Below are 23,553 nucleotides of genomic sequence, written 5' to 3' on the forward strand. Positions count from 1 at the left end.
CTTCTCTCCTTCTCTCGATCTCCTTCAACATGGGCCAAGACCTTCCTCTCTAGCCATGTCTTGTTCCTTCTGGCAACAGTTGTCTGTTCAGAATTGGAATAGACGCAGATAGAGTGGTAACCAGCTTGCTTCATTACAAACGTTGTCTCATAGCCATAACCGCGCTCATTGATTTCTTCCATCTTCACTTTGGCTGGGAATCTACGAGATCGTCGGTACAGTGGTTTGATGCGAGATTTGGCTTGGTCCCCCATGGCTGTTCGTCCTCTCTGATTCTCTCTAGGCGCAAAAAAAGAATTTTATTGAGAAGAGGAATGAGCACCAGATGTTGTGAAAAGAGTTTCTTTGAAAATTCTAGCCACAAATTATGTAATCTGTAATGTTCGTTGACTTCATTTATAGTGTTCAGATGTGCGGCTATTTGTGATGTTAAATCCCATCTGGTTTACTAAAATCCCGTTCTAGATTCATTATATTATTTTACGTGAATAAAACGATGTTTTCATCTGGGCTATATTTAGATTTTTAGCATTCCATTCATGAAAATTTGCCACGTTTTTTTTTCTTAAAAAATAAAAGGGCAGCTAGCAAAAATTCTGCACAAATCTTCTGCTTACTCGGTTGTTGTGAGGTGTTTAACTGTTGTTCATGAGGTGGAACGATAGTTTCTTTCGCTATAACTATCTTTCATTACTTATTTATTTCATCATAGTCTCTATTTCTCTATCCTTCAATCACTCCAGAAATGACACTGATCAAGAAATATATGGTACATATTTCCTTGTGGTAGCACCATCCATTCCAGAGGAACGAGATTTGTCATTAGATTTCATTTCAAAACCATGTGCTCAAAGTACTCCCTCTTAGGCACTGAAAAAGACCAAATGATATGGGGAGCTGGAGTCAAATCCAACCACACGTCACAATGAAAGCAGAGTCATAAAACTTGTGCATGATAACTTGACTGAGGGGAATGAAGAAATTTCAAACTGCAAGAAAGTAGTATGAATCATCACATTATCGAATTACAAATTGCGTCTCATTCAATTAAAGCTGCAAATTTAATTTTCCAGCGTTGGTTTCCATTTCAATTCAGACCGTCCAGACCAGATCTATTTATTATAAATATGAGACAAACAGATTTTTGAATTATGTTTCTTAAAAACAACATTGTTGTCATTGTTTGTGAGGCGTGATGGACAGATAGTTAAAAGTAAAATCCTGAAAGAGAAAACTTCATTTATTTCATAATCATGATGTGGAAGGATGACTATGTTGCCATCGAAGTGTAGCTGAAAGGGCCTTGCTACATAGAACAGTAGCCAAGAGTTTGATTGGTGATTTTGAGAAAGTGCAGTAAAAAACTTTGTTTCATCCCATATGTGGCTCCATTTAATAGCATTTTAGATAGGTTCCTGGAGGGTGAGTTTACGACAGATTCTGATGTCAATGAATTAAAGTTTGTTAATGAGACCACAATACTCTTTGATATTTTTGGTGAAAGCAAGCTCACAGTTTTTCAAATTCTATCACGGAAACAATAAAGTTTGTAGGAGCATTCCTACAAACAATAATGCCAAAGGTTTGCCAGCCTCCTCACGTCATGTTGAATAGCCATGACTGAGGGAGAGAGGCCCTTGAAAATGTCAGGTTTTGCTTTCTGCAATTTTAATCGATTGATTAATTAACACACTTGCACCATGTTGACGAGAGAGACTGACCTGGGACAGATTTTTAAGGCCCCTAGTTTCCAAGATCCCTACCTGAACCTTCCCTTTGAGCTAATGTGTGGACATGCAGGATTTAGTAGAGATTCATAAAATTTGAAAAAAATGACTTGTCTGCAAATTTCCTGAATCAAAAAATACTAAGAGATAGTAAGATTTAAAGGAAACTTGGATCGGCGAAAAAATTAGACTTCCTAAAAATTTTCAACTATACTTGTCTTAGTTATTTTAAGAAGAAAATTGGTATAAAAAACTGAATTCGTGACATAAATAAATTCTTAAGTAATTTGACAACCCCCTTAAGTGCATGCTTGAATCATGCTTTATCGAGGGGCTTGGCTAGAGCAACCTCTATTTGCTCCTAGCTTGGAACAAATTTAACCTGCATACTGCCTTGTACAACGTGGTCACATGCAAAATGATATACTATTTGAATGTTTTTAGTACATCACAAAAAACATGATGTGTGGTTAAATAGGTACAAGATGTGTTTTTAGTACATCACAAAAAACATGATTTGTGTAGGCCATGCCTGCCGAATCAGCATTGCTGAAAGTTTGATGTTGAGGTGGAAAGATGTGATGGAAGGCTAAGTTGGAATGACGCGTCCCTTCATCTTCACGCACTAAAAAAGGAAACAGAGGAAGATGAAATTCTAGAGATCAACAAGGAGATGCGAAATTTGAAAATATTAGAGAAAAAGTAGCAAATACCAGCGTATACCTTCCACAATGCATCCACTCGACTTGGTGCATGTTTTTCGATTTGGGCCACGCATGTCTTCCGATTATGGCCAACCTGGTGGCAAATAGAGCACGTCATCTGCACACCTTTCTTGGATAATCGTTGACCATTAACTACTTTCTCACTGGAGTCGATTCTTCTCTTTTGCTTGGGCCTTCCAGGTTGTTTCTTGACTATAGGAGGGAATAGATAGTTCCCTTCAACTTCGGTCCATAAGTTCCTTCCATTTAATGGTCGGATACCATTTCGATATGCTCGCTTGTAGACATCTTTCTTCAACCAGTCAGTGACAAAACTGACAGGGTCCTGCTTCATCCAGTGAATGCAAGTAATAGCATGGGAGCATGGAATACCCCTTATATTCCAATATCTACAACTACAGGACCTTGAACGTATATCAACCACAAATCTGTTTCCGAAGTCCGTGACTTCAAATTGAAACTCTCCTGCGTGTCTAAGGCTACATGTCCTAGACTTCAATTTGTTACCTTCCACCAACTTTCTTATCCGAGGGCATAATTGATCAGTTGTATCAGAAGCTACCTCCCTTTTCTTAACTATCCTCTGCATGATAGTACTTCTAATATCTTCAAGCATGTCTATGGTAGGTTCTGACCTATACTGTAAGATATAACTATTGAAGCACTCACAAACATTATTATCAATCACCTCGCATTTTGGCGTCTCACTGATGTAAGCCCTGCAAAACTTCTTGACGCCTATATTACGAAAGTCTTGAGCCGCTTGTGGTTTCAATGTGGTCATCTGTTGCATGATCTGTTGGAAATCTTGATGAGTCGTGCACTTCACCGCGTTCCAAAATAACATCCTCAATGTCCCAGTTGAATGTCCCTTCTTCTTCCAATTTGCATAAACATGTCTTGCGCAATTCCTATGCTCCGCATGTGGTAACAGATACGCCACTGCATTCTCGAGCCCCTACACAATGTAAGAAACCATCAGAATATTAGTTGTACATTATGCAATGAGACTTCAAAGAATTATAATGTAACAATACTGTGCACGAGTTATGTAAATACCTTCTGTTGATCGCTCATAATTGTCCAACCATTACCGACCTGAATTCCTAAATCTCCCATTAGCAGTTGAATAAACCAAGTCCAAGAAGCTTGATTCTCCCCTTCAACCACTGCCCAGGCAATAGGGTACATTTGATTATTCCCATCCTTGCCCACAGCACAAAGCAATTGACCTCTCATTTCGGTCTTCAAAAAACATCCATCCAAACAAGTGACTCTTCTACAACCTTCAAGGAAACCTCTTGCTAGTGAATCGAAGCATATATAGAGTCTCTTAAACTTAACCAAAGAATCCGGAGTCTCTCTCTCAAGCACCAAGTCGAACGTACTACCGCTGTAAACCTTCTTTAACTCAGCAATATAAGAAGGAAGCAAGTGATAATGGTCAATCAAGGAACCTCGAAGCGTCTTGCGCGCCGCATATCTAGCTCTATAACAAGTATGCTTCGAAACTGGGATTCCAAACTGTTTGTTTATTTCTCGCATTATATCTACCACCTGCCAGTTCGTATTCATTCGAAACCGCTCTAAGAAGTGGTTTGCAATCCAATGGTAATCGGCTTGTCTATTCCTCAGATCCCTACTGCACGTATGATTATAATTTAGTGTCTTGACAACAAAGTGCTCCTTCCTACTATCCCAACTAGCATATATCCTCCACGGGCAATCTTTGTTACAAATCACTTCCATTTTTTTCTCACCAGACTTCAAAAATTTAATGTTGAACCCATTCCATATAGCATGGTTCTTCACAGCTGTCCTAAATTGAGAGGGCGATACAAATTGTTTGCCGACTCTAAATTTAATATCCTCAAAGGGGCATCTTTGATCATACGCTGTGCCATTGTCTACGTTCCTTTTATTCTCCCCTTCATCATCAATTAAGATGTCCTCATCCGAATCAGCGTACTCACTATTTCTCTGGCCGTCAGTAAATCCATCATTCCATTCCTCACTTGAGTATCCACTGAGCTCACTTGAATACGTGTCACATTCTTCGTATTCTCCACATGGATTATATTCAGAATCACCATCACTATCAGAAACAGCCCTTTTAAATAACAATGGACAATAGTAAGGTGTAATGATTTTCCGGAAACATCCAGAACTTATATGCACAAATACAAACAGGATCAAACGGAGTATGACATGGTGCATGGAGTTGGAGATGAATGGACCATATTAATAAGATCTTGAATATCCAAGCAGAAAATTTTCGGTGCTTAAACACAGAATAGAAACATAGATCCTAAACTCAACTAACAAAAGTCATTTGAAATTTAAAGTAGGATTGAATCAACTTTTAAGAACAAGAGGAATGGCGAAGCAAATGAAAGAATTCAAAAAAATGAGGAATTTTGATCAGAGCGCATGAAAGGAAATTCTTAGGAAAAACATTGTGAGGGAAATTTGAACGATACTCAGAGGTAACAGCGCCTATCTTAAAGAAATTAAATAAACAATTCACAATATGATTTGTAATAATTCCATGGGCAGTGAAGAATCCTTCTAGACTGGAATATTCGGCTTTTAATGTCAAAAGTGATAAAAAAGGGATGGATTTTCGGGTGAAAAAAAATATTCCACTATGGAATATGAATTGGGTGTGCAAAATATAAAATTAAGAAATTTCAGCAAAAGTGACATATACCTTGTCGGCTAGCCGCGTGCATTAAATGCACGCGGCAACTGACAAACGTGACCGTTTGCACGTGAATCGTTTAGCCGCGTGCATTTAATGCACGCGCTAACTGACACATGTGCAACGTTGCTTATTTTATTTTTTTGGTTGTTAGCGAGTGCATTTCATGCACGTGCTAATCGACACACGTGAATACGTGCATGCGGCGTCGATTCATTGCGTGCATTAAATGCATGTGGAATCAACGACGCATGTGGGTCAAAAATTGCGGCTGAATGATAAAAAAATAAAATAAAAGTCTTTTGTCCTTTTCCCTTTTTTTATTATTTCAGAGTGACGTGGAGCTTTCTCGACCATGTATAACGAGACAATCATTTCACAATGATTGTGACTCGTTCAAGCGCAAAAAATGTGACAACGCACGATTCGAGGATGGGGAAAACGAGAAAAGAAAGGCCAGCCAATAGAAAAATTCCATTTTTTTAAAAGATAAAAAAAATCTAATGGTGGAGATTAAGCGCCAGTAAAATGACGATATCTTGAGGTCTAGATGTCAGATTGGGCTGAAATTTTGAGGTCATGTTTGTCTTTTCCCCCTCTACATTTCCTTTGTTTGGATCTTTAAATAGATATCTAGAAAAGGGCGTAATTCAATTTTTGAAGCTCTCTCCAAGGATTTGGCAGGAAGGACACAATAGTTACGTTGGAAGTCGATAGTTCTTGTTTCTGTACTTAAATTTGTAAGTTTCTGATTTGTAGTTGAATCTTCTTCTTGAACGATTCTAAAACGCCAAGGCATGGGCAAAATGTACGTGCCCTAGAAGTGGTTTTGAATAAAATTAGAACTGCATTTTGATTATGATTCAAGATCTGGTTTTTTATCTTTAATTCTACATCAATTTTGAACATTTATGCATCATTAGATTTTTAATTTAGGGTCAAATTTCATATTTTCCCCAAATTCTTCACTTTCTCTCTCTAGGTTAATTTGTCTAGTTTCTCTCTCTAGATTTAAATTTTTATTATTTGGATATTTAATTTAATATATAATAAACCTAAAAACAAAATTTGATTAAAAAATTCATTCATCTTGAAGTCCAATTGAAAAATCTCTTTCTTGATTATTGAATTCTCAATTTTAATTCATAAAAATTCTCTTAAAATTTTATAATAATTGGGAAATTAATAATCCGAATTAATCTGATCTTATCGAAATACTTCTATCTTGAGCTTTCAGACCAAAATATTTAAAATCAAAATTAAGTTTTACTTGATTTTGATTAATTAAAAACACTATTAAGCATAATTAAGATTTACTAATTGCATAATTAATTCATCTTTGAATTAATTCATTGAAATTGGATAGAAATTCTTACTTTCTGCATCCCTGTGGTTCGACCCCTTGCTTGCTCTATATTCTAAATTTAGTGATTAAGGGAATTTATAAATTTTATTGTATAAGTCTAAACATCAAATCAACGGCATATTTACATGCATTTTTAGGCTTATCAATGAGCACTCGTATCCTAGTTTAGATGTAATTGCAAAGGAGTTCTTATCAGACTCGGCGATAAGTGTGCAATTAGAGAGATTTTTCTCCGCTAGTTGTGCCGTCATTAACTACAAGCGGTCAAGGCTGACAGGGGAAAGCATCGAGCTACTCATGACACTTAAGTGTTGTCGGCGAACGGAGGAGGATGTCAATGATGGTAGCAACGGAGATGACGAAGATAGCGAGGAGGATCCAAATGTTGATTAACATAATTATATGTTGAAACAATGTGTTGTGTTGTAGATTTTTTTACTCCATTTGATCCTCTCTCTTTTACTTTCTCCACTCAATCTGTCAATTTTGTTTATCTTCGTGTCTTCCCAAACAGTTAAATTAAGTGGCTCTGGAAAATAAAATTCATGGACACGAGTCATTGGACACGAGGTACTGAATATTATCAAATGTCGCATTACAAAATTTTGGTTTTCACAACATTTAGATGCCATTGGTTTTAAACACAATTCTTTCTGAACATTTTTTGAATGACTTGGAACATCATTTCTCACTCAAATACTATGACAACTCTCACAAAATACAAGTACATCCACAACCACGTGGAGGCAATGGAGGATGCAGGAGCCAAAAATAGGTGCACACCACGGAGTGTGCGACTTCTCCGACGAAGACTGCTAAAGCAACCCCAAGACCCGACTGTTATTGTCATCAACTCAGACTCCGAACCAAACGGTGATGACATCGTGACACACACAAACGATACATATGGAGGAAACACATAGCAATTTTGTCCAGTTCAAGACATATTTATTGGGGTAAGTACCAAGCACATAATTACATAAATTCTTCCTATCCCGTCAACAGACTTCAACCCTGCAACATATGGAGGAGAAGTGGTGAGTACTCAATGGAATGATTGTTGCTGTCCAAAAAAAAGTCAGTCATTTTGTTTCTCAGCTCCTTTTATGTTTATGAAACTAAAGTTGGAAGGATATTTTTTATATTTTCAAAATGCACTTGGACTTTTCCATCTATAATTGTTCCTATTAAGATTTACAGAATATTGAATCGTTAGGTATCTATCAGTGTTTACGTATACATTGCGTATATATATGTTCATCCATAGTTTAAGTCATAAAAACTTTGCACTCATTGAATCATTAGGTCTATATTACTACTTGTTGTTTGGCATGGACTCATTAATATGTCAATTAAACTTATAGTAAGTAATGCCAATCTTAAAAATGAACAACTTTAAGATTAAAAAATAAAGCAACGGACATATTGTTAAAACTGATAAGAGCATACATTAATCCGTGAGGATATAGTTTCTGATGCATTTAATTGTGAGTGAAAAAAATCAATAATAATTGTGGAAATATTTTCACATGCATATAAATATGAGATTATGAGCACGAATAATACTTGTGGATATGGTATCAGATGCATATAAATATATTTGCAGATGCCAGAATTGTATAAATAGTACTTTTCTGATGAGCTCTTTTGACTAAATAAAATTTCAACACTTTGTGAGTTTTCATAAAAAAGTATTAATACAAATAAATCTACGAAATTGGTATAAATGATTATGAATTAAAGTTAGAAAGCTTTATTTTAAGTTATAAACCCTACTCGATTTTTATAGAATTTTAATCTATTTTTCCTAATTTATTAGAAGAAAAAAAATGAAGTTTAACAACATATTTAAATAAATATATCACAATTTTTGGATTCCCTATGGTTTTACTTAGAGAAATATGGAAGTGAGATAGGCGGAGGGGCATATCTCTAAATAAAAAGAAACGCAGGTCAAGTTTTTGTTCATTTGTCCGATTTTGTGCGAAGTGTGGTCCGATTTCGTCGCACAAAATTGATCTGCACATCGCACAGAGCTTTTGTGCGATCAAAAAATTCGCACGCCGGCCGAAAAAATCGAACCGGACCGCACGACCTACTCTAGTAAGTACCTCTATCAAACTCTCTTTCTGTTCTATCTCCCCTTCTCTCACTTAGTCAAGCACACAATCTGTCCCCACATCTCTCTCTCTCTCTCTCTCCCCACCCCCAGATGACAACAGCCCCAGGATGTGATGACGAGATGGCTATCTACCCCTGCCCTACTTGGAAAACAGCTATTTGGACGACTGTTCAAATGTTATTTTTGATGTAGGTTTCATTTGATCTGCCAGGTAACGTGCAAGGTAAGCTTTAACAAATCTTAAAACCTGAACTTTTATACAAGTGGTTGCTTCCTTCACAAGAAAAGCTTAGCAAGGAGCTATACCACAAGTCAATTACATAACCTTCTAGGCAATCAAACAAAACCATAATGGAATAATAAGCCAAGAAAAACATATTACATACATAACAAAGATCTACCTGCAACTGTAATTTGAAGTTCTTTCTCATGAATCCATTACGAGTATAGTGCAGGGACACGGACGGGACGATTTTTTCGTTCTGGGACTGGATGGGGCGGGTTTCGTAGCGTCCGACAAAAATTTGTCCCGTAAATTGACCCTGCACTGAATCGTTGGACTGGACGAAATTCGTCCGTCCCGTCCTTCGTCACTGCACTGAATCCGGACGTTGGACGGGACCATCCGGAACTGTATTTACAAGTTCATTGCTAAAAATAAGGTAATTTTTTAGTCTTGACAGAATGAATAAGGAATATACTATCCTACTATTAAGATCCTGTACTAGGTTGAATCCGAAACCCGTCAAGACCCGATAAGAGGAGGGACGGCGGCGACATAATGAAGTTTTAACAAGAGAGATCGTTCATCTGGAAGATGAGATAGGTAGCAGAGGGAAGGCGGATCCATGGGAGGAGGAAGGCGGCGCTCGTCCAGGCCGAGCGGAAGTATCTTCGTCGAGGGAGGCGTTCTCGGCGACTGGCAAGGACGTGCTCAATTCTCCTCTCCCCCTTCGATCCAAGGTCTTCCGATCTTCCCCCTTCTATCTCTACCATAACCCTAACCGATCTTTCGATCTCTTCTAAACCCAATTCGATCGATTGCGCAGGCGGGCGCGCTAAGAACAATGCCGGCGGATCAGCGTCTTCTTCTAAGATCCGAGGCGATGGAAAGAAGTCATCCGGTTCCGCGGAGAATTCGATCAAGATGAGGGGCAGCTGGAAGGCTTGCAATTACTGCTATCCGGATAATTCAGGTGTCGAAAAAGATCGTCAAGAAAGTGGCGATGAATCTGTTTCTGCGCCTGGCGCGGACCCGCCGTCGGATGTGCCGTTGTATGACTACTATCCAGGATCCTTCAGTGAACTGCACTTGGGATTAGGGTTTCAACGCGAAGGGCAGGAGCAGGAGAATGAAAAACCGGAGGAGGAAGATTTGAAGGAATCTGCGCCGGAAACCCCGGCATTTTCTCAGAACTTGAAGGGAAGGAACAAGAGGAATCCTGGGTTTCTCTCCATCGGAGGATTAAAGCTGTATACCGAAGACATTTCTTCTCCCGAGGACGACAGCGATGGAAATAATAATGATAGTGATTCGGAGGATGAAGCGTCCCAAGTTTCATCGGAGGACAGCTCTGAAGAGGATGCGTCTTCTGAGGATTTTGATGAAGAACTGGCGCAGGATTATATAGAAGGAATCGGCGGCACGGATGAATTATTTAAAGCGGCGTGGTTAACCGAAGCTTTGAAGGCTGATGCTTTGGATGATTTATCTTCAAGCGACAGCGGCGATGACAGTGCAGGAAAGCTTGGCCCCGTTGCGCTTATGAACGCGTCCAGGGAGTATGGTATGATGAAAGCTGAAGCAAAGAGGAAGGGTGCGAAGAAAAAAATTGGTGGGATTAGCGCAAATCTTCCCATTCGAATCAGAGATTCTTCGCATTGTGAAGAACTGATGTTCTCCAAGGATCGAAGAGCGACTTCCAGAAAGCATACGGGTGCCTCCTCCCAGCTTTCTCGTTCGTGGCCCTCCAACTTGCGGAAGAGTAGGCCGGACAAGAAAATCAGAGGTAAGCTCAGACGCAAATTTCGTAACTTGGTTTAAGACGAAACGAACAGGAAATCAAAACTTAAATGATACGGAGAATCTGGTGCCCATTTCAGCGGAAAACAGGCATTTACATTGTCTTGCAATTTTCGCATCTTGGCTTTTGGTTTTCCTTTAAAAGCCAGAAAATAGAGTGTGGGTTTCTTCCGACAACTCTATTGGCGAGATCGTTCTATGAGTTTTGTTCGTTACTCGCGAGTTTATTGCAGAACTTATCTGATAGGTAACTTCTTTCGTCAATCAGTATGTTCAGGCAAAGGAAAATTTCTGATTTCGGCTTCATTTTTTGGCCAATCAGGCGAAAAGAAAAGGCTGCGTAAAGAATCAATCGACAGGAAACGTCGAGAAAGGGCACTTAACCGTGGCGTCGATCTCCAACAAATCAACCTTGTGAGTTATTTTTTCCTTCATCGCTCATTAATTGTATAACTATTAGCATGTCTATTTATTCTGCTGATAGTATCTAAAACCACTAAATATCGAAAAGGGCCTAGCATATTGTGATGGTTCTTGCACGGAATGCACAGTTTTATTCATCTTAAATTAGTTGATAAACTGCAGGAGTTGAAACGGATGGTTTTATCCGAGACCGACATGTTCGCATTTCAACCCATGCATTCTCGGGACTGTGCGCAGGTCAACTCCTCTCATGAACCCATCTATCTCTCCCAGAGAAATTTTCCGCATAATATTGGTTTCTCAAAATTTTAAGTAAAAATTCCTGGGTCATTTCCGGCAATCAATTTCTCTTACAGGTGCAGAGACTGGCATCGATATACCGACTACAGAGCGGCCGTCAAGGTTCTGGAAAAAAGAGGTATTTCCCCCAAGTAAAGACTGCAAAGACCCATGATCATCTTAACTATGATAATTATAACAAAGCCTAATTACAGTGGAGTGGAAAGACCAAAATCAACTGCCCTCCATGACCTGGTATATTATTTCTTCCAGATTTGTGACAGTCCTGAGAACACGCCACACATCTCTGCCCTCTTCAGACGATGTACCCCGACTGGAGAAGGTACATGCTTTACTTACCAAGATTCCCACGCCAAATTTGGCTAATGTGGAGATTTTGTTTAAATGCCAGATGCTAGGATTGGGGGAGGAGTCCGACTTCTCAGCGAGTCAGGGCAAAGGAGGGAATCAAGGAAGATCATCGGCCCAGACCAAGCAGAGAAGGAACCCCTCTGATAAAGAAGGAAGCAGGGGGAGAAGGGCCGGGCCAGTCTATGCGGATAATCCGGTCTCCTTCATCTCCAGTGGTGTCATGCAAACTAATGCAGACGAGCCGAGGACGGCGGCGGCAGCAGCGGCCACGGCCGCTAGCGCATCGGTGAGGCCCGATGCCGGGGCGTCGAGGATGGGAGCCTTTGAGCTGCATACCAAGGGATTTGGCTCCAGGATGATGGCCAAGATGGGCTTCGCCGAGGGGACCGGGCTCGGACGAGATCGGCAGGGAATTGTGCAGCCAATTGAGGCAGTGCGCCGGCCCAAGTCTCTCGGCCTGGGGGTTCAGTTCCAAGCCTCTGATGTGGAACAGGTAGCAGCTACAGCAAAGACGCCGCCGCAGAGGTCCGCCATCGGGCTGGGCTCGTTCGAAAGACACACCACTGGGTTTGGTTCCAAGATGATGGCGAAGATGGGTTATGTACCCGGATCTGGCCTCGGAAAGGAGGCCCAAGGAATCGCTACTCCTTTGTCCGCCGTGAAATTGCCCAAGTCTGTTGGCCTTGGACGCAATTATACCCGTTAGGGCACCAGAAACTTGTACTGTTCTTGGTCAATTCAAATCTGGCCTTGAATATCTTCACCAAGTGTACTCTTCTTCGGAGAAATAATTTCATTATGAACAAACTAACCAGTTCAAGGATTCGATTCTTCGAAAAAGATTGTATATAGTCTAGATGAGTTCTCAATTAATGCGTAGGAACAGATAATCGTAAGAAGTTAAAACCCACTAGAAAGTTCAGGAAAATTTTACGGGGTAGACCACTGGTCATTGCAATGTAAGTGAGTGCATGGTCATAGTCACTTATTTCGATTGAAATAGGATCGTTCATTGGTCAATGATACATGACATGCGATAGTTTCAGGTGTTTAGGTCGGAAATCAGTTGAACAGATAGATTATTCGAGTTTTATGGGAAATACGATATTCATGAGATAAATCACCCAAATTGACTCGGGGCAGTAAGTAACCCGCGGAAATAGTAAATTATCCGAATAAACAGACAAGGAAAGACAAATTAGTTCTCTGGCATAGAGCAATGCAATATGCCAGTGCAGAGATTTGAGAGATTAAGACGATGGAGACGAGTACAGAATTGAAAAAGTAGCGATTCTAGAACCCAAGCTTGGTGCGGCGCCAGTGCCTCCTCTTCGCGTTGTAGCGAATCGTGTTGTCCGTCCTCATGCGAATCCAGTAAGGAATCGGCCTGTTCTGCCTCATCTTCTTGGCCAACTTCTTCTTAATCAAGAAACTCTTGTGGGACGGCTAACATAAACAGTAAACACAAAAAAAACACCAAACAATCACACATATAATCCGCGAACAACGCATCGTACGAATCATCAAGCGGTACAAAAACCCCCGCGAGAGTAGAAATTATCACCATTGTCGTCGACGAAAGGCGAACCCCGAAGATCGGACGTCTCGAATAGCAAACCCTAATCTGCTCCGCTCCGCCGCCGCCAGCAACCCCGCTCTCGCGACGTTCTGTCAATATATAGGGTACAGATTTATTCTTTAGTGCTCGTGAATCCAATGTATTTTCAAAATATACCTTACGCATATATATATTACACTTATAGGTCTCAGCCTTTTAAGGACTTGGCCCATTAGGAGAACGGCCCAAAACGGCCCGCCATGCCCCCACTTTCCAAGTCAACAGCGCCGAGCCGCCGACCTACGACCCACGTGCAGCGCGTCCGACAAGACGGTGCCAGGTAGCAACCAATCATACGCCTCCACGTGACATCCTGACGAGTCATCTCTTCCGACCTGACCCTCTGCCCAGCCCTCCACCAAACAAGAAAAGTCAACCACATCCCGGGCCCACCACTCATTTTTTAAATCAACGAAATAAAAACCTTAACGCGTGATTAAGCCTAAACCCAACTTCCATAACGCCGACGTGGGTAATTAAACATCACGGTCCGACGAGGAATCCCAGCTCGTGAAGCTATGGGCCGGTCAACGGACAGAGGCCGGGCAGGTCAACATTTCGATAAAAGCCTTTCCCAACACCATCACGGGCGCGAATCTCTCTCTCTCTCTCTCTCTCTCTCTCTCTCTCTCTCTCTCTCTCTCTCTCTCTTTCTTCGGCGCTATCTCTTCCCCCCCCCCAAATCTAAGTCCATGCAGGAACAGATAGGGGCTTGCTTCGGCGGCGGCGCCGCCGTGAAGGAGACGGTGGCGGCGGCGAGGCCGGTGGTCTCCACCTCCGTCTACGAGACGGAGGAAGGGGAGGCGGTGTTAACGTGGTCCAGCGCTTCCTTCGGGCTGTCGCTTAGGGTGGATCTTCGTCTTCCTTGCGCGGCGGGGGGGCTGGAAGAGAAGGCGAAGAGCTTCCGCCTGCGACCATGGATTCTCTGGAAGCGCCAGGGGAAGAAGAAATTCTCTCAGAATAACTTAACCGTGGAGTTCGCGTGGGACTTGCGGCGAGCCCGCTTCCCCGCCGGCGGCGGCCCGCAGCCCGCCGCCGGCTTCTTCGTATCAATCGTCGTCGCCGGAGGGATGTCGCTCGTCGTCGGCGACGCCGCGCAGAAGCGCGCGCAGAGCCCCGCCGCGGCGCGCCCCTACCTCGTCTCCAGGAGAGAGCACGTCGTCTTCGCTGGCGCCGGCGGGGGGTTCCGGACCCGGGTCCGAGTCGGGTCCGACGAGAAGGAGATCTCGGTCGAGATCCGGGGGACCGGGGTCCGAGTCGGGCTCGACGGGAAGACCGGCCTGAGGGTGGACCAGCTCGGGTGGAAGTTCCGCGGCAGCGAGAAGCTGGACGTGCCCGGCGGCGCCGCCCGGTTGCAGGTCTCGTGGGACCTTTACCGGTGGCTGTTCGACCGCCGCGCCGCCGCCGCCGAGGCTGGCAATACCGCCGTCGTCTCCGCCGCCTCCGCCGGCGAGCTCGGCCACGCCGTGTTCGTGTTCAGACTGGACGGAGGGAAAGCTGAGGACGACGCGTGGGGGCTGAGGAAGGCCCGGAGATGGGGTCCCAGGATAGCCGAGTCTTCTTCCTCGTCGTCGTCTTCTTCGAGGGGGAGCTCGTCTGTCATGGAGTGGGCGAGCGGCGAGGAAGAGGACTTGCACAGGCCTGACTGCCCCACGCTTCTGGTTTCCGTCTGGAGGAGCTGACCGCCGATCAAGATTTCTTCATTTTTTTTTTCATGGGTTTCTCCTAGTTCGTCGAATTATTCCTATTCACTGTTATCTGGGGAACGATTATTGGATTCCTGTTTATGACGTCATACGCGATAATTTTGTTGAGGTTATCGCAATTGGATAGTGGATAATCCCAATGTCGGTGTCAAAGAATACTCTCTGTATTCTTTCTTTGACCAGTGAAAAACTGCGACTGGCCTCCATCCTTTATTAATCTCTGTGGGCCATCCTCATTGGAGAAGGTTTCAAACCAGGTGGGCGGTTGGGCAGTTGGGGGTAGTTTGGTTTGCGCATTTAAATTGCGTTCTTTGTGGTCTTGCCCAGAATAATGAAAATTTGCCCAATCTAATTGGGTCAAACTTATATTTTAATACGAGTAAAGGTTTTGACGGGCAGCTTCAAAGGGGAAGAAAAAAAACAGTGCTGCTCTATCTATCTATCTCCCATGGCAATTCCCCACCTATTCTGCAATTGACCCTCCTTAATTGCCAGCTTGGAGTTGTTATTTTCCTCCCCTATTGGCAGCCTAGTTGCCATCGCCATAGCTGCCGCTGCCGTCGCCTCCAGGTTCACCATTGGCTTCTGCTATAGATCTACCTATATATTAAAACAATATTTTTTCTCCAAAAGTAGTAGATTTGTGTAACATCAAACATAGATGATGAAGGGAAAATTGAGAGTGTCAAACAAAAGATTATTCATAATTTATTTCCCTTCCTCTTTTGCCAGACATTATACTTCTGTAATGTATTCAGGTGGGTAAATCAGCATCATGTAGAACTTCAGATCAAGACGATTCCTTCTCCAGATCGTCTGAATTTTTCTTTTTCATATGCTCAAAGTTATCCAACAATATTCTTATCTCTTTTATTCCACTAATATCTTTCATGTATACTCTTGATTTAAGCACAAGTCGTTCTCTATTATTCAACCTCCAAAAAGTGGACTGATTATTGAACTTAAGTCTCTTCATTCTTTCATCAACTATTTTAAACACCTGCGACATGCTTTTGTTAACATCCCTCGTACAATTCCATTAATGAAATAAAAAAGTATTCAAAAATATGTCTGTGAAATAGCATGCACATCATGAAATATTTTGCTAAAAGAGGTACCCAGACCAACAAATTCAAGTCACAAACACTTTATCGCCATTATAATCTTTGATAAGGAGAGTCAGTACTGTGACATAGGTCACACTACTATTTGTCCAACCGATATCCGTCCGATATCCGGTATCGGACAACCGATATCCGATATCCAGAAAAAACTGGGACAGTGTCTGATATTGGATATCAGATATTGGACGATATCCGTCCGTTAGATGTAGACGGATATGGAGGATGGATATCGGAGGGGTAAGGACGATCCGGATATCGGATTTCGATATCCGGATATCGGAACCGGTATCCTGATACCGATATCTGGTATTGACTGAAAAAAATTATGCGATCCATCTCATTCAATGATTTAGTTATATCCAAGGACTTACGTTTTAATATGTTGTCAACCTCGATTAAAATATACAGTGTAATATTTTTATTTTCTTCCATAAGGGATAACAGGATTCACAGTTCACATTGAAATTCAAATCCTGTTATCCCATATGGAAGATATTCGAAATTGTGCGCTGTATATAATAAACAAGGTATAATATTTATTAAATAAAATAACAATATTTTAATATATATTTATTATATTTTAAGCCTGTTATATATATAATATATTTATGATATTAGTACTTTGTTTAATAAATACAGCCCAAATTTTCTTTTTTTTCCCATATGGGATAAAGTATTCGGAGTTTGTTAAACTCGGAATCCTGCTGTTATCACATATGGAAGAAAAAAGAAAGTTCGACTTGTATATATTAAATGTGCCACTAATTAAATTAAAAAGCTTTAAATACCCTCTTCCGCAAGTTGATTTGTCAACCGCTCATTTCTAATAAATAAAAAATATTTTTATAAACCCCTCTAAGTTGGATATCGGAATCCGATATCCAACACCAATATCTGATATTGTCATCCTCCCCCCTCAGATGGAGGCAGATGACGACATCGAGACGGATATCGATATCAGATATCGGCATTGTAGCAACTGATACCCGATATTTGGATATCGAAAAAAATGGATACCAGAAATTCACTTTCAGGTACCCGATACAGCATCCGTCCCAATACCATCATCCGGTACCGGTATCGGGAGGGGCGAACACTAGATCACACAGACCTCAATAGCTGCCCACACCTTTTTCCAGCATCATGTATGTGTCCAGCACAACATATGAATCACCATTTGGTTTATGATTTCAACTAAGAGAAACAAATTGTTCTGGTTCTGTAACATGTTTCATTTCCAATAGATAAAGCATTAAAATTATAGTATTAGTATCTGTATCCTAAATGTATTATTAGGTTCTTTTACTATTGACCCATAGAAACTTAGTATTATTATCAATGTGAGGTCAAGGTTAGAAAACCCTACCTTTTCACACTATCTATAGGAAAATATTTAATATTAAAGATTTACAAGTAAGATGCTTAAAATGAGGTATAAAAAACTTAGAGGGCACAAATCCATTATACTTCAAAACACATATTTGTGCAAGAACCATGGTATAATCTAACGGTGGTCGTATGATTCAACGTTGATATCCAGGGTTTGGCACTCATCAGTGTTCACATCTTCTGTCACATCACGAGAATTATCACAGTTGGTACAAGGCATGTCAAATAACAAGTTTGGAACTTATAAAAAAATTAAGGGTGTCAATTTAATGTTTTTGTTATTTTAATCTTGCTCAAACAAAATTATATTTATAAAATTTTAAGTCGCTCAGAATGATAAGATATTTGGTAAATTTTGGAATGAAGAATGGAGCTGAGGGAAGTATGAAGAAATAGAGATATCATATGGAAAAGTGAGGGAAGTGTTTATTTTTATTTTCTTCCACGTCATTCCTCTGGTGAAAGTAGATGAAGTTAAATCATCCACACCCGTCATCACATACTCTATTCCTCTAGGCTCCTCTCCAATTACCTTCCTCGGTTTTATGCTGACTACATTAAACTCAATGCCCTCTATCTCATACATTCTATATCTGAATAAAGAAGCCTCATCATGAAAGCTTGTCACTAATGTTGACTACTTTAAACATCAATAAGTGCAATGGAAGGTGGCGGAAATTAAAGAAATGTATGGTTTTCAAAAGTTGTGTGATTTTCAAAAAATTATGTTAAAATATTTTTTTACATAATTCATGCAAAGTGAGGAATGAGACTCATTGAAGCAGTGATATCAATCATAGTTTGACCTGCATCTAAGTGCAATTAACACAGAAAATTGTTGAGCTCGGGATTTGATGGTGCAAAAAAAACTATTTTTCATGCAGACAAACTGTAAATCAACATAGAGTTATGCTGTAATGCATCAGATTATTGTACTTCCTTATGGGGAGGCAAATCTACCATTGACTTTCTCCTCGAGAGAGACTCTTAAAATCGTTCACGTGCCCATCCCCTATATGTATCCACGTGATCAATGCAACAATTGATCTCCTATTATTCTTCTCCAGCTCTTCTTGAAGGTCTAGTTGATCTTCTTGCCATAAAGTCTCACTAATGAAATGATTGGAGTGAGAAAAAGGGAATAAATGGGGGCCTCCCAAATGTTTCACGCATGGGCACCTAAAACTGTTTCCCCCTTTTATGTATGTTATTTCAAAAAAATTTAAAGGAGTTCTTATGACTCTTAAGAATATCCACAATGTTCATTAATCTTATGCGTGTGATCCTCTAGGATCATCAATTAAGTCAATAAATTTAATGGCCTGATAAAATTTATCGGCCTACTTTATTCAACACCTATATCAACTTACAGATTGATTAATTATGGAACACTTTAAACAAATAGACTGGTTGAGTTTTCAGCACATGAAATGCCAAGCTATACCCCTCACTTAAGAAGATATGGAGTAGTGATTGAAATCCCTTGAGGAAAATTTCCCATCACAGTTCATTGATAAATCAGAATTTAGGTTAAATTAGTCATTTAAAGGCTCTGATTTATGAAACAAAATTTATAATTTTCCCTTGCTTAGAATAGGGTAAGAAAGGGTCGAATCCACCAAGAGCAGGTAATGAGAGAGTAAATTGCATTTCAAATATATTTTAAAACAATTCTTTTAGGTTATTTTATACATTTTTTAGATTTTAAGTATTTTTTTTAAAATGAAAATCAATGAAATAAATGAAAAATAGTCAAAAATATTTTCACTAAATGAAATACATATTTATTATATGTTAGATAAGTTATAAAAATGAAATGTGACTTTTTTGGATTTTTGGAGAATTTTTAGGGCAATAAATAAGATTTGATGAAATGTTAAAGAAAATCTTCGGCCACAATTTTGTTGGGCTCTATAGGCCTTGACATGGATGAATAAATGAAAACAATTCGTAGCAGAAGACTTGAACAAATTGAACAACATCAACAAAAACATTAAATGAAGTACCTTTCCACAAATTGCATACGTGATTTCTTGGATCCCGGATTGAGCCGAGTCAAGCTGCCCATGTGTGCAGCCTCTAGACGTATCCACGTGGTCCTCGGCACGTCAGATCTCCTCCTTCTCGTTGACGAGCCCTGTTCTTTCTCCGTCGAAGTCGTTACGTTGTCTCGATCACATGGGGGAGGGAGAGGGGATGTTGGGAGATGGGAGAAGAAGGGGAAATGCCCCTGAAAAATTCTGGCCTGGGTGAATTTCATTCAGGGCCTTCCCCTATTTATACTAAGTGGGTATTTTTCATAAAACCCCCAAAAACTTACGTATATCTTTCAACGTCAAAAATACCATTCGCGCGTGACCCTCTAGGCCCATGTATCAGTCTAGTTAACGACTCCAGCGGCCCAATAACCTTTATTGGCCTTCCAAATTAATTAACTATATCATCATATAGATTAATTAATGTCAGATCGATTTAACCCAATCGACAGGTCGAGACTCCAACACGTGGGATGCCAAGCTACACCTCGTGTCCTAGAAGATACAAAGGAGTGTGTATCGACTCACTCATGGAACCTATTTATCATCAGTTACCATGTATGTATAATCCCTCATCCACTTGACGCTCCTTGGATGACTTAGGGTATGGTCAACTGTCAAACCCTAATCAATCGTTCGAGTTAGTACTGATGCATTAGGAAATCATCGAAGAACTCTTCTCTGATATTTCACTACCTTGGCCAAGGACTTCATCGCATAATCTTCCTTGAGCTGTCACCTCTTATACCGAGGGTGGACAATCCCATCTTCACCACTCAATCGTCTTTGTGAACTTCTTGATATACCTAGACTAAGACCATTTAGAATCCCATGATTAGAGACTCGTTGGCCATCGCCAAAGTACAACTGTCCATCCACAATACGTGTTTGGTATCTCAGGTCTAAGGACCACTTACACAATCGTGACGTGAATCAACCTGATTGACAGTTCGGTATAATACCATTCAGGGATTCGTACGGTTCAATTCAGTGAACTCTTTCCACTAAAGAGCACCCACTATCTATCCTTAGGGCCTCCACACTAATGGCTATGGGACCGGCCATACTCATAATATGAGTGAGGCTAGATAGTGCTATTCTATCCGGATACTTTGATGTCCTTCTCGCCTATCCTTTGAAGATGAATGTTTAGAACACATGCTTAAAGACTAGTGATCTCCGTATTACTATCTCATCGTAATTCACTAAGTCCGATCATGTATTCATGGACTTCATTATACGCATCACACGTGCACTATAATGAATATGTTCTATTAATGAACATGGAACAAGATGTAGAATGTGTGATCGGCTTGCCGGCCACATATATTTCCATCAAATTTGTGCGTGGCGGCGCTCAGCCATGCAAGTAGTAGACTGAAAACACTATAACTTTTTCTACATGAGGAATTTTTCAGTGCTTTTTGATGTGTTGGAAAGCTTGAAGTCTAATCTATCCAATGAAATGTTAATGTAGAGAAATTTTGAGAAAATTCAAATCAAACATTCAGGAGATCACATGAACCTTGTTTTCACTTCCCCTAGTGGCCAAGTAGTGTTATTTTCTAAAGAATCTAGATCACACTTTAACTCTTTCTCCCACACTCTTGTTGAAAAGTATGGATAAAAGAGATCTGATGAAATAGGCCTCCAAAAACAATTTGGGAGAAGAAATCCAAGATTAGGTATAAAGAGAGAGGAGAAGAGAATAAATAGAAGTGCACTAACTCTCCTAGTCATTGGATTTAATTCCAAGGGTGTGGAGGGCAAGGATTTCTTGAATTTGAAAGCAGACCTTTCAAATTAAAATTTCAAATTCAAATTCTTGAATTCCAAGGGTTTAGTTCACCCTGTCTTTAAGGAGGTTTGAATGGGCTTCTAGAGTGGGCTTCTAGAGTGGGCTTCTTGTGTATTGGGACTCTTCTTATTTTTCTATCAAATGACTTAATTTTCTACTTTCCTCCCAATATTTACCTAAAATGTGTTTTTCAAATACAAAACCAAGAAGATGTGATAAATCCACTTGATTCTAAGGAGTCAAGTGGGGTTAGTGTCAAAAATAAATAAAATATATAAAAATATAGCTTAGGAAAATAATTCATAAATTTCTCATTTTATCCTTAAATGGTGAATAATGCTAATGCAAATATAAAAATATCTTGTACAAAAGAAATAGAAAAGAATCATGAATGAGTTAATAGTATTGGTTATATGTCAAAACCTATTCTATTAGTGTTTATAATGATGCATGACATAGATTAGTAAAGACATTTTTCTCCAATATTTCCAGTAGCCTGTCCAAGATTCAATTCATCTTTTTCCTCGAGTCTATTCCCCCTCTTATTCTAAGGGCAGGCGATCCCACTTAGAACACTCAATCACCTTTGGGCACCCCTTGTCATATTTGAGCTAAAACATGGGGTTAGAGACTTGTACATCTTAGTCACAACATATGCATTCATACACAATATTTCTTTGGTGGCTCCGGTAAATGGAAATTTAAATGAATGTAACATAAATCAAGTCTCATTTACATTTAAGTATAATACCATTCAAGGGTAATCAAGATCAAGTAAGTTAGATCTTTCCCTAGAGATCACCCACCATTTATCCTTAGCGTATCCATACTAAAATGCCACAAGATCAGCCATAATTATCATATAATTAGGATTAAATGGTATTATTCTTTTCTCTCAATTCAATATTTGAATAAAAATATTTAGACTAAATATTTAAGGACCATAATGTTTTTTCATTTCTTATAAAGACAATTTTTTTCTAAGTTGGAGTTTTTTTATAATTTTATAATATTAAGTTTTAAATGAGAATATATATTTCAATACATTTATGAATTGAAACATCTTGTTATGGTATTATTTAATTTTTTTATAATTTATTCAAATTTTATTCACATGTTGCCATGTGTTGCAATATGTGTTTAGATTGTGGCTAATAAGTGGTCAGAGTCAATCATGGATGTCATTTTGACTACTGTAAAAATATGTCATCATGTCTTGTGAAATTCCCTTTTTTAATGACAAAGTAAGGTGTGAACCAATGAAAAAAAATTATGATTTATATTGCATTCATTGCGAATTGGAACTTGAAAAATTAAATAAAGATGTTTCTATGAAAATATTCGATGACTTAAATCACAACTATTGAGATTTGAATCTTCAGACAATGCATAAAGCTGGCATTAATGATTTATAAAATGTTAATTAAATGGATTTCAATATTTTTGGGGAGTACAAGATGCACCTTTTTTCTTTCAGATAAGTGTTACTTAATGAATAAAAATGAGATAAAAAATGAGGAAATGAACACTAAATCTTTGGAAAATCCTAAGATTTTGTGCCGCTCTAGCGATCAATAAGGAGAGACAGAAATCCAATGGCTAAGAATGATTCGACTACAAATTGAGATGTTTGATGGTCTAAAAGAAGTTTCACGATGAAATGTTAAGGGCTCTCTCTATCTCTCTTTCCTCTATCCATCCATACCTCTGATCTATAAATAGACATTTATATCCATGATAAAATTATCTTGGAATAGGCTGCACAAAAGAAAGTATTTGGAGATCCATCAAGTTTTCTTTGTGCTCATTGACGATTCAAGGTAGAAAAAGAAATATAATTGGAACAGCTATCCCTTTGTCACAAATTGCCTTCATTCTGGCAGAACATGAGGATCTATGGTGAGTCTTCTTGTGCTTACTTCATTGTATTTTTCTTTACATAATTCTTGGACTCACATCCATACATTCACATCACTCGATACACTTCTACCAATCCACATACATCTCATCCATAACATCCATACACGTTACCCATTCATATCTAATTAATTCATCATTGTCATAGGCTACACACATTTTTCCCATCCATATATCCATAAATTATTCCACATTTCTAATGTGATTTTCATTGTATTCTTAATTAA

The 23,553-nt window shown here is 39.6% G+C and overlaps 4 protein-coding genes across 4 annotated transcripts; 2 read left to right on the forward strand and 2 right to left on the reverse strand.

Annotated features, from left to right (window-relative positions):
• Positions 1-2,316: 2,316 nt before the first annotated feature.
• LOC144713526 (uncharacterized) lies at positions 2,317-3,997 on the reverse strand. Its single transcript, XM_078588471.1, has 3 exons — positions 3,512-3,997; positions 2,451-3,329; positions 2,317-2,352 (listed from the first exon to the last, which is right to left on the reverse strand). Exons 1-3 carry the CDS (start codon positions 3,995-3,997, stop codon positions 2,317-2,319), a joined length of 1,401 nt encoding a protein of 466 aa, XP_078444597.1.
• A 5,442-nt stretch (positions 3,998-9,439) lies between these two features.
• Positions 9,440-12,545, forward strand: LOC144704771 (D111/G-patch domain-containing protein). The gene is made up of 7 exons (XM_078577300.1): positions 9,440-9,604; positions 9,691-10,650; positions 10,987-11,078; positions 11,250-11,324; positions 11,444-11,505; positions 11,640-11,709; positions 11,779-12,545. The coding sequence occupies exons 1-7, from the start codon at positions 9,490-9,492 to the stop codon at positions 12,442-12,444; spliced, it is 2,040 nt and encodes a 679-aa protein (XP_078433426.1). The 5' UTR covers positions 9,440-9,489; the 3' UTR covers positions 12,445-12,545.
• Positions 12,546-12,867: 322 nt separating this feature from the next.
• On the reverse strand, positions 12,868-13,406 carry LOC144704789 (large ribosomal subunit protein eL39-like). The gene is made up of 2 exons (XM_078577318.1): positions 13,303-13,406; positions 12,868-13,184 (listed from the first exon to the last, which is right to left on the reverse strand). The coding sequence occupies exons 1-2, from the start codon at positions 13,303-13,305 to the stop codon at positions 13,032-13,034; spliced, it is 156 nt and encodes a 51-aa protein (XP_078433444.1). The 5' UTR covers positions 13,306-13,406; the 3' UTR covers positions 12,868-13,031.
• A 562-nt stretch (positions 13,407-13,968) lies between these two features.
• LOC144704782 (uncharacterized) lies at positions 13,969-15,170 on the forward strand. The gene has a single exon (XM_078577307.1). The coding sequence runs from the start codon at positions 14,049-14,051 to the stop codon at positions 15,036-15,038; it is 990 nt and encodes a 329-aa protein (XP_078433433.1). The 5' UTR covers positions 13,969-14,048; the 3' UTR covers positions 15,039-15,170.
• Positions 15,171-23,553: the final 8,383 nt, after the last annotated feature.

The sequence above is a fragment of the Wolffia australiana genome, chromosome 1 (assembly GCF_029677425.1).
Source record: "Wolffia australiana isolate 7733 chromosome 1, ASM2967742v1".
NCBI classification, from domain to species: domain Eukaryota; kingdom Viridiplantae; phylum Streptophyta; class Magnoliopsida; order Alismatales; family Araceae; genus Wolffia; species Wolffia australiana.

Coding starts and splice junctions, on each gene's coding strand:
- LOC144704782 (XM_078577307.1), top strand. CDS start 14,049: ATGCAGGAACAGATAGGGGCTTGCTTCGGCGGCGGCGCCGCCGTGAAG.
- LOC144704771 (XM_078577300.1), top strand. CDS start 9,490: ATGGGAGGAGGAAGGCGGCGCTCGTCCAGGCCGAGCGGAAGTATCTTC. Junction 10,651..10,986: donor GCCGGACAAGAAAATCAGAG/GTAAGCTCAGAC, acceptor TTGGCCAATCAG/GCGAAAAGAAAAGGCTGCGT. Junction 11,506..11,639: donor CAAGGTTCTGGAAAAAAGAG/GTATTTCCCCCA, acceptor TATTTCTTCCAG/ATTTGTGACAGTCCTGAGAA.
- LOC144713526 (XM_078588471.1), bottom strand. CDS start 3,997: ATGCGAGAAATAAACAAACAGTTTGGAATCCCAGTTTCGAAGCATACT. Junction 3,330..3,511: donor TTATGAGCGATCAACAGAAG/GTATTTACATAA, acceptor GCAAATTGGAAG/AAGAAGGGACATTCAACTGG. Junction 2,353..2,450: donor GAGTGGATGCATTGTGGAAG/GTATACGCTGGT, acceptor TTCCTTTTTTAG/TGCGTGAAGATGAAGGGACG.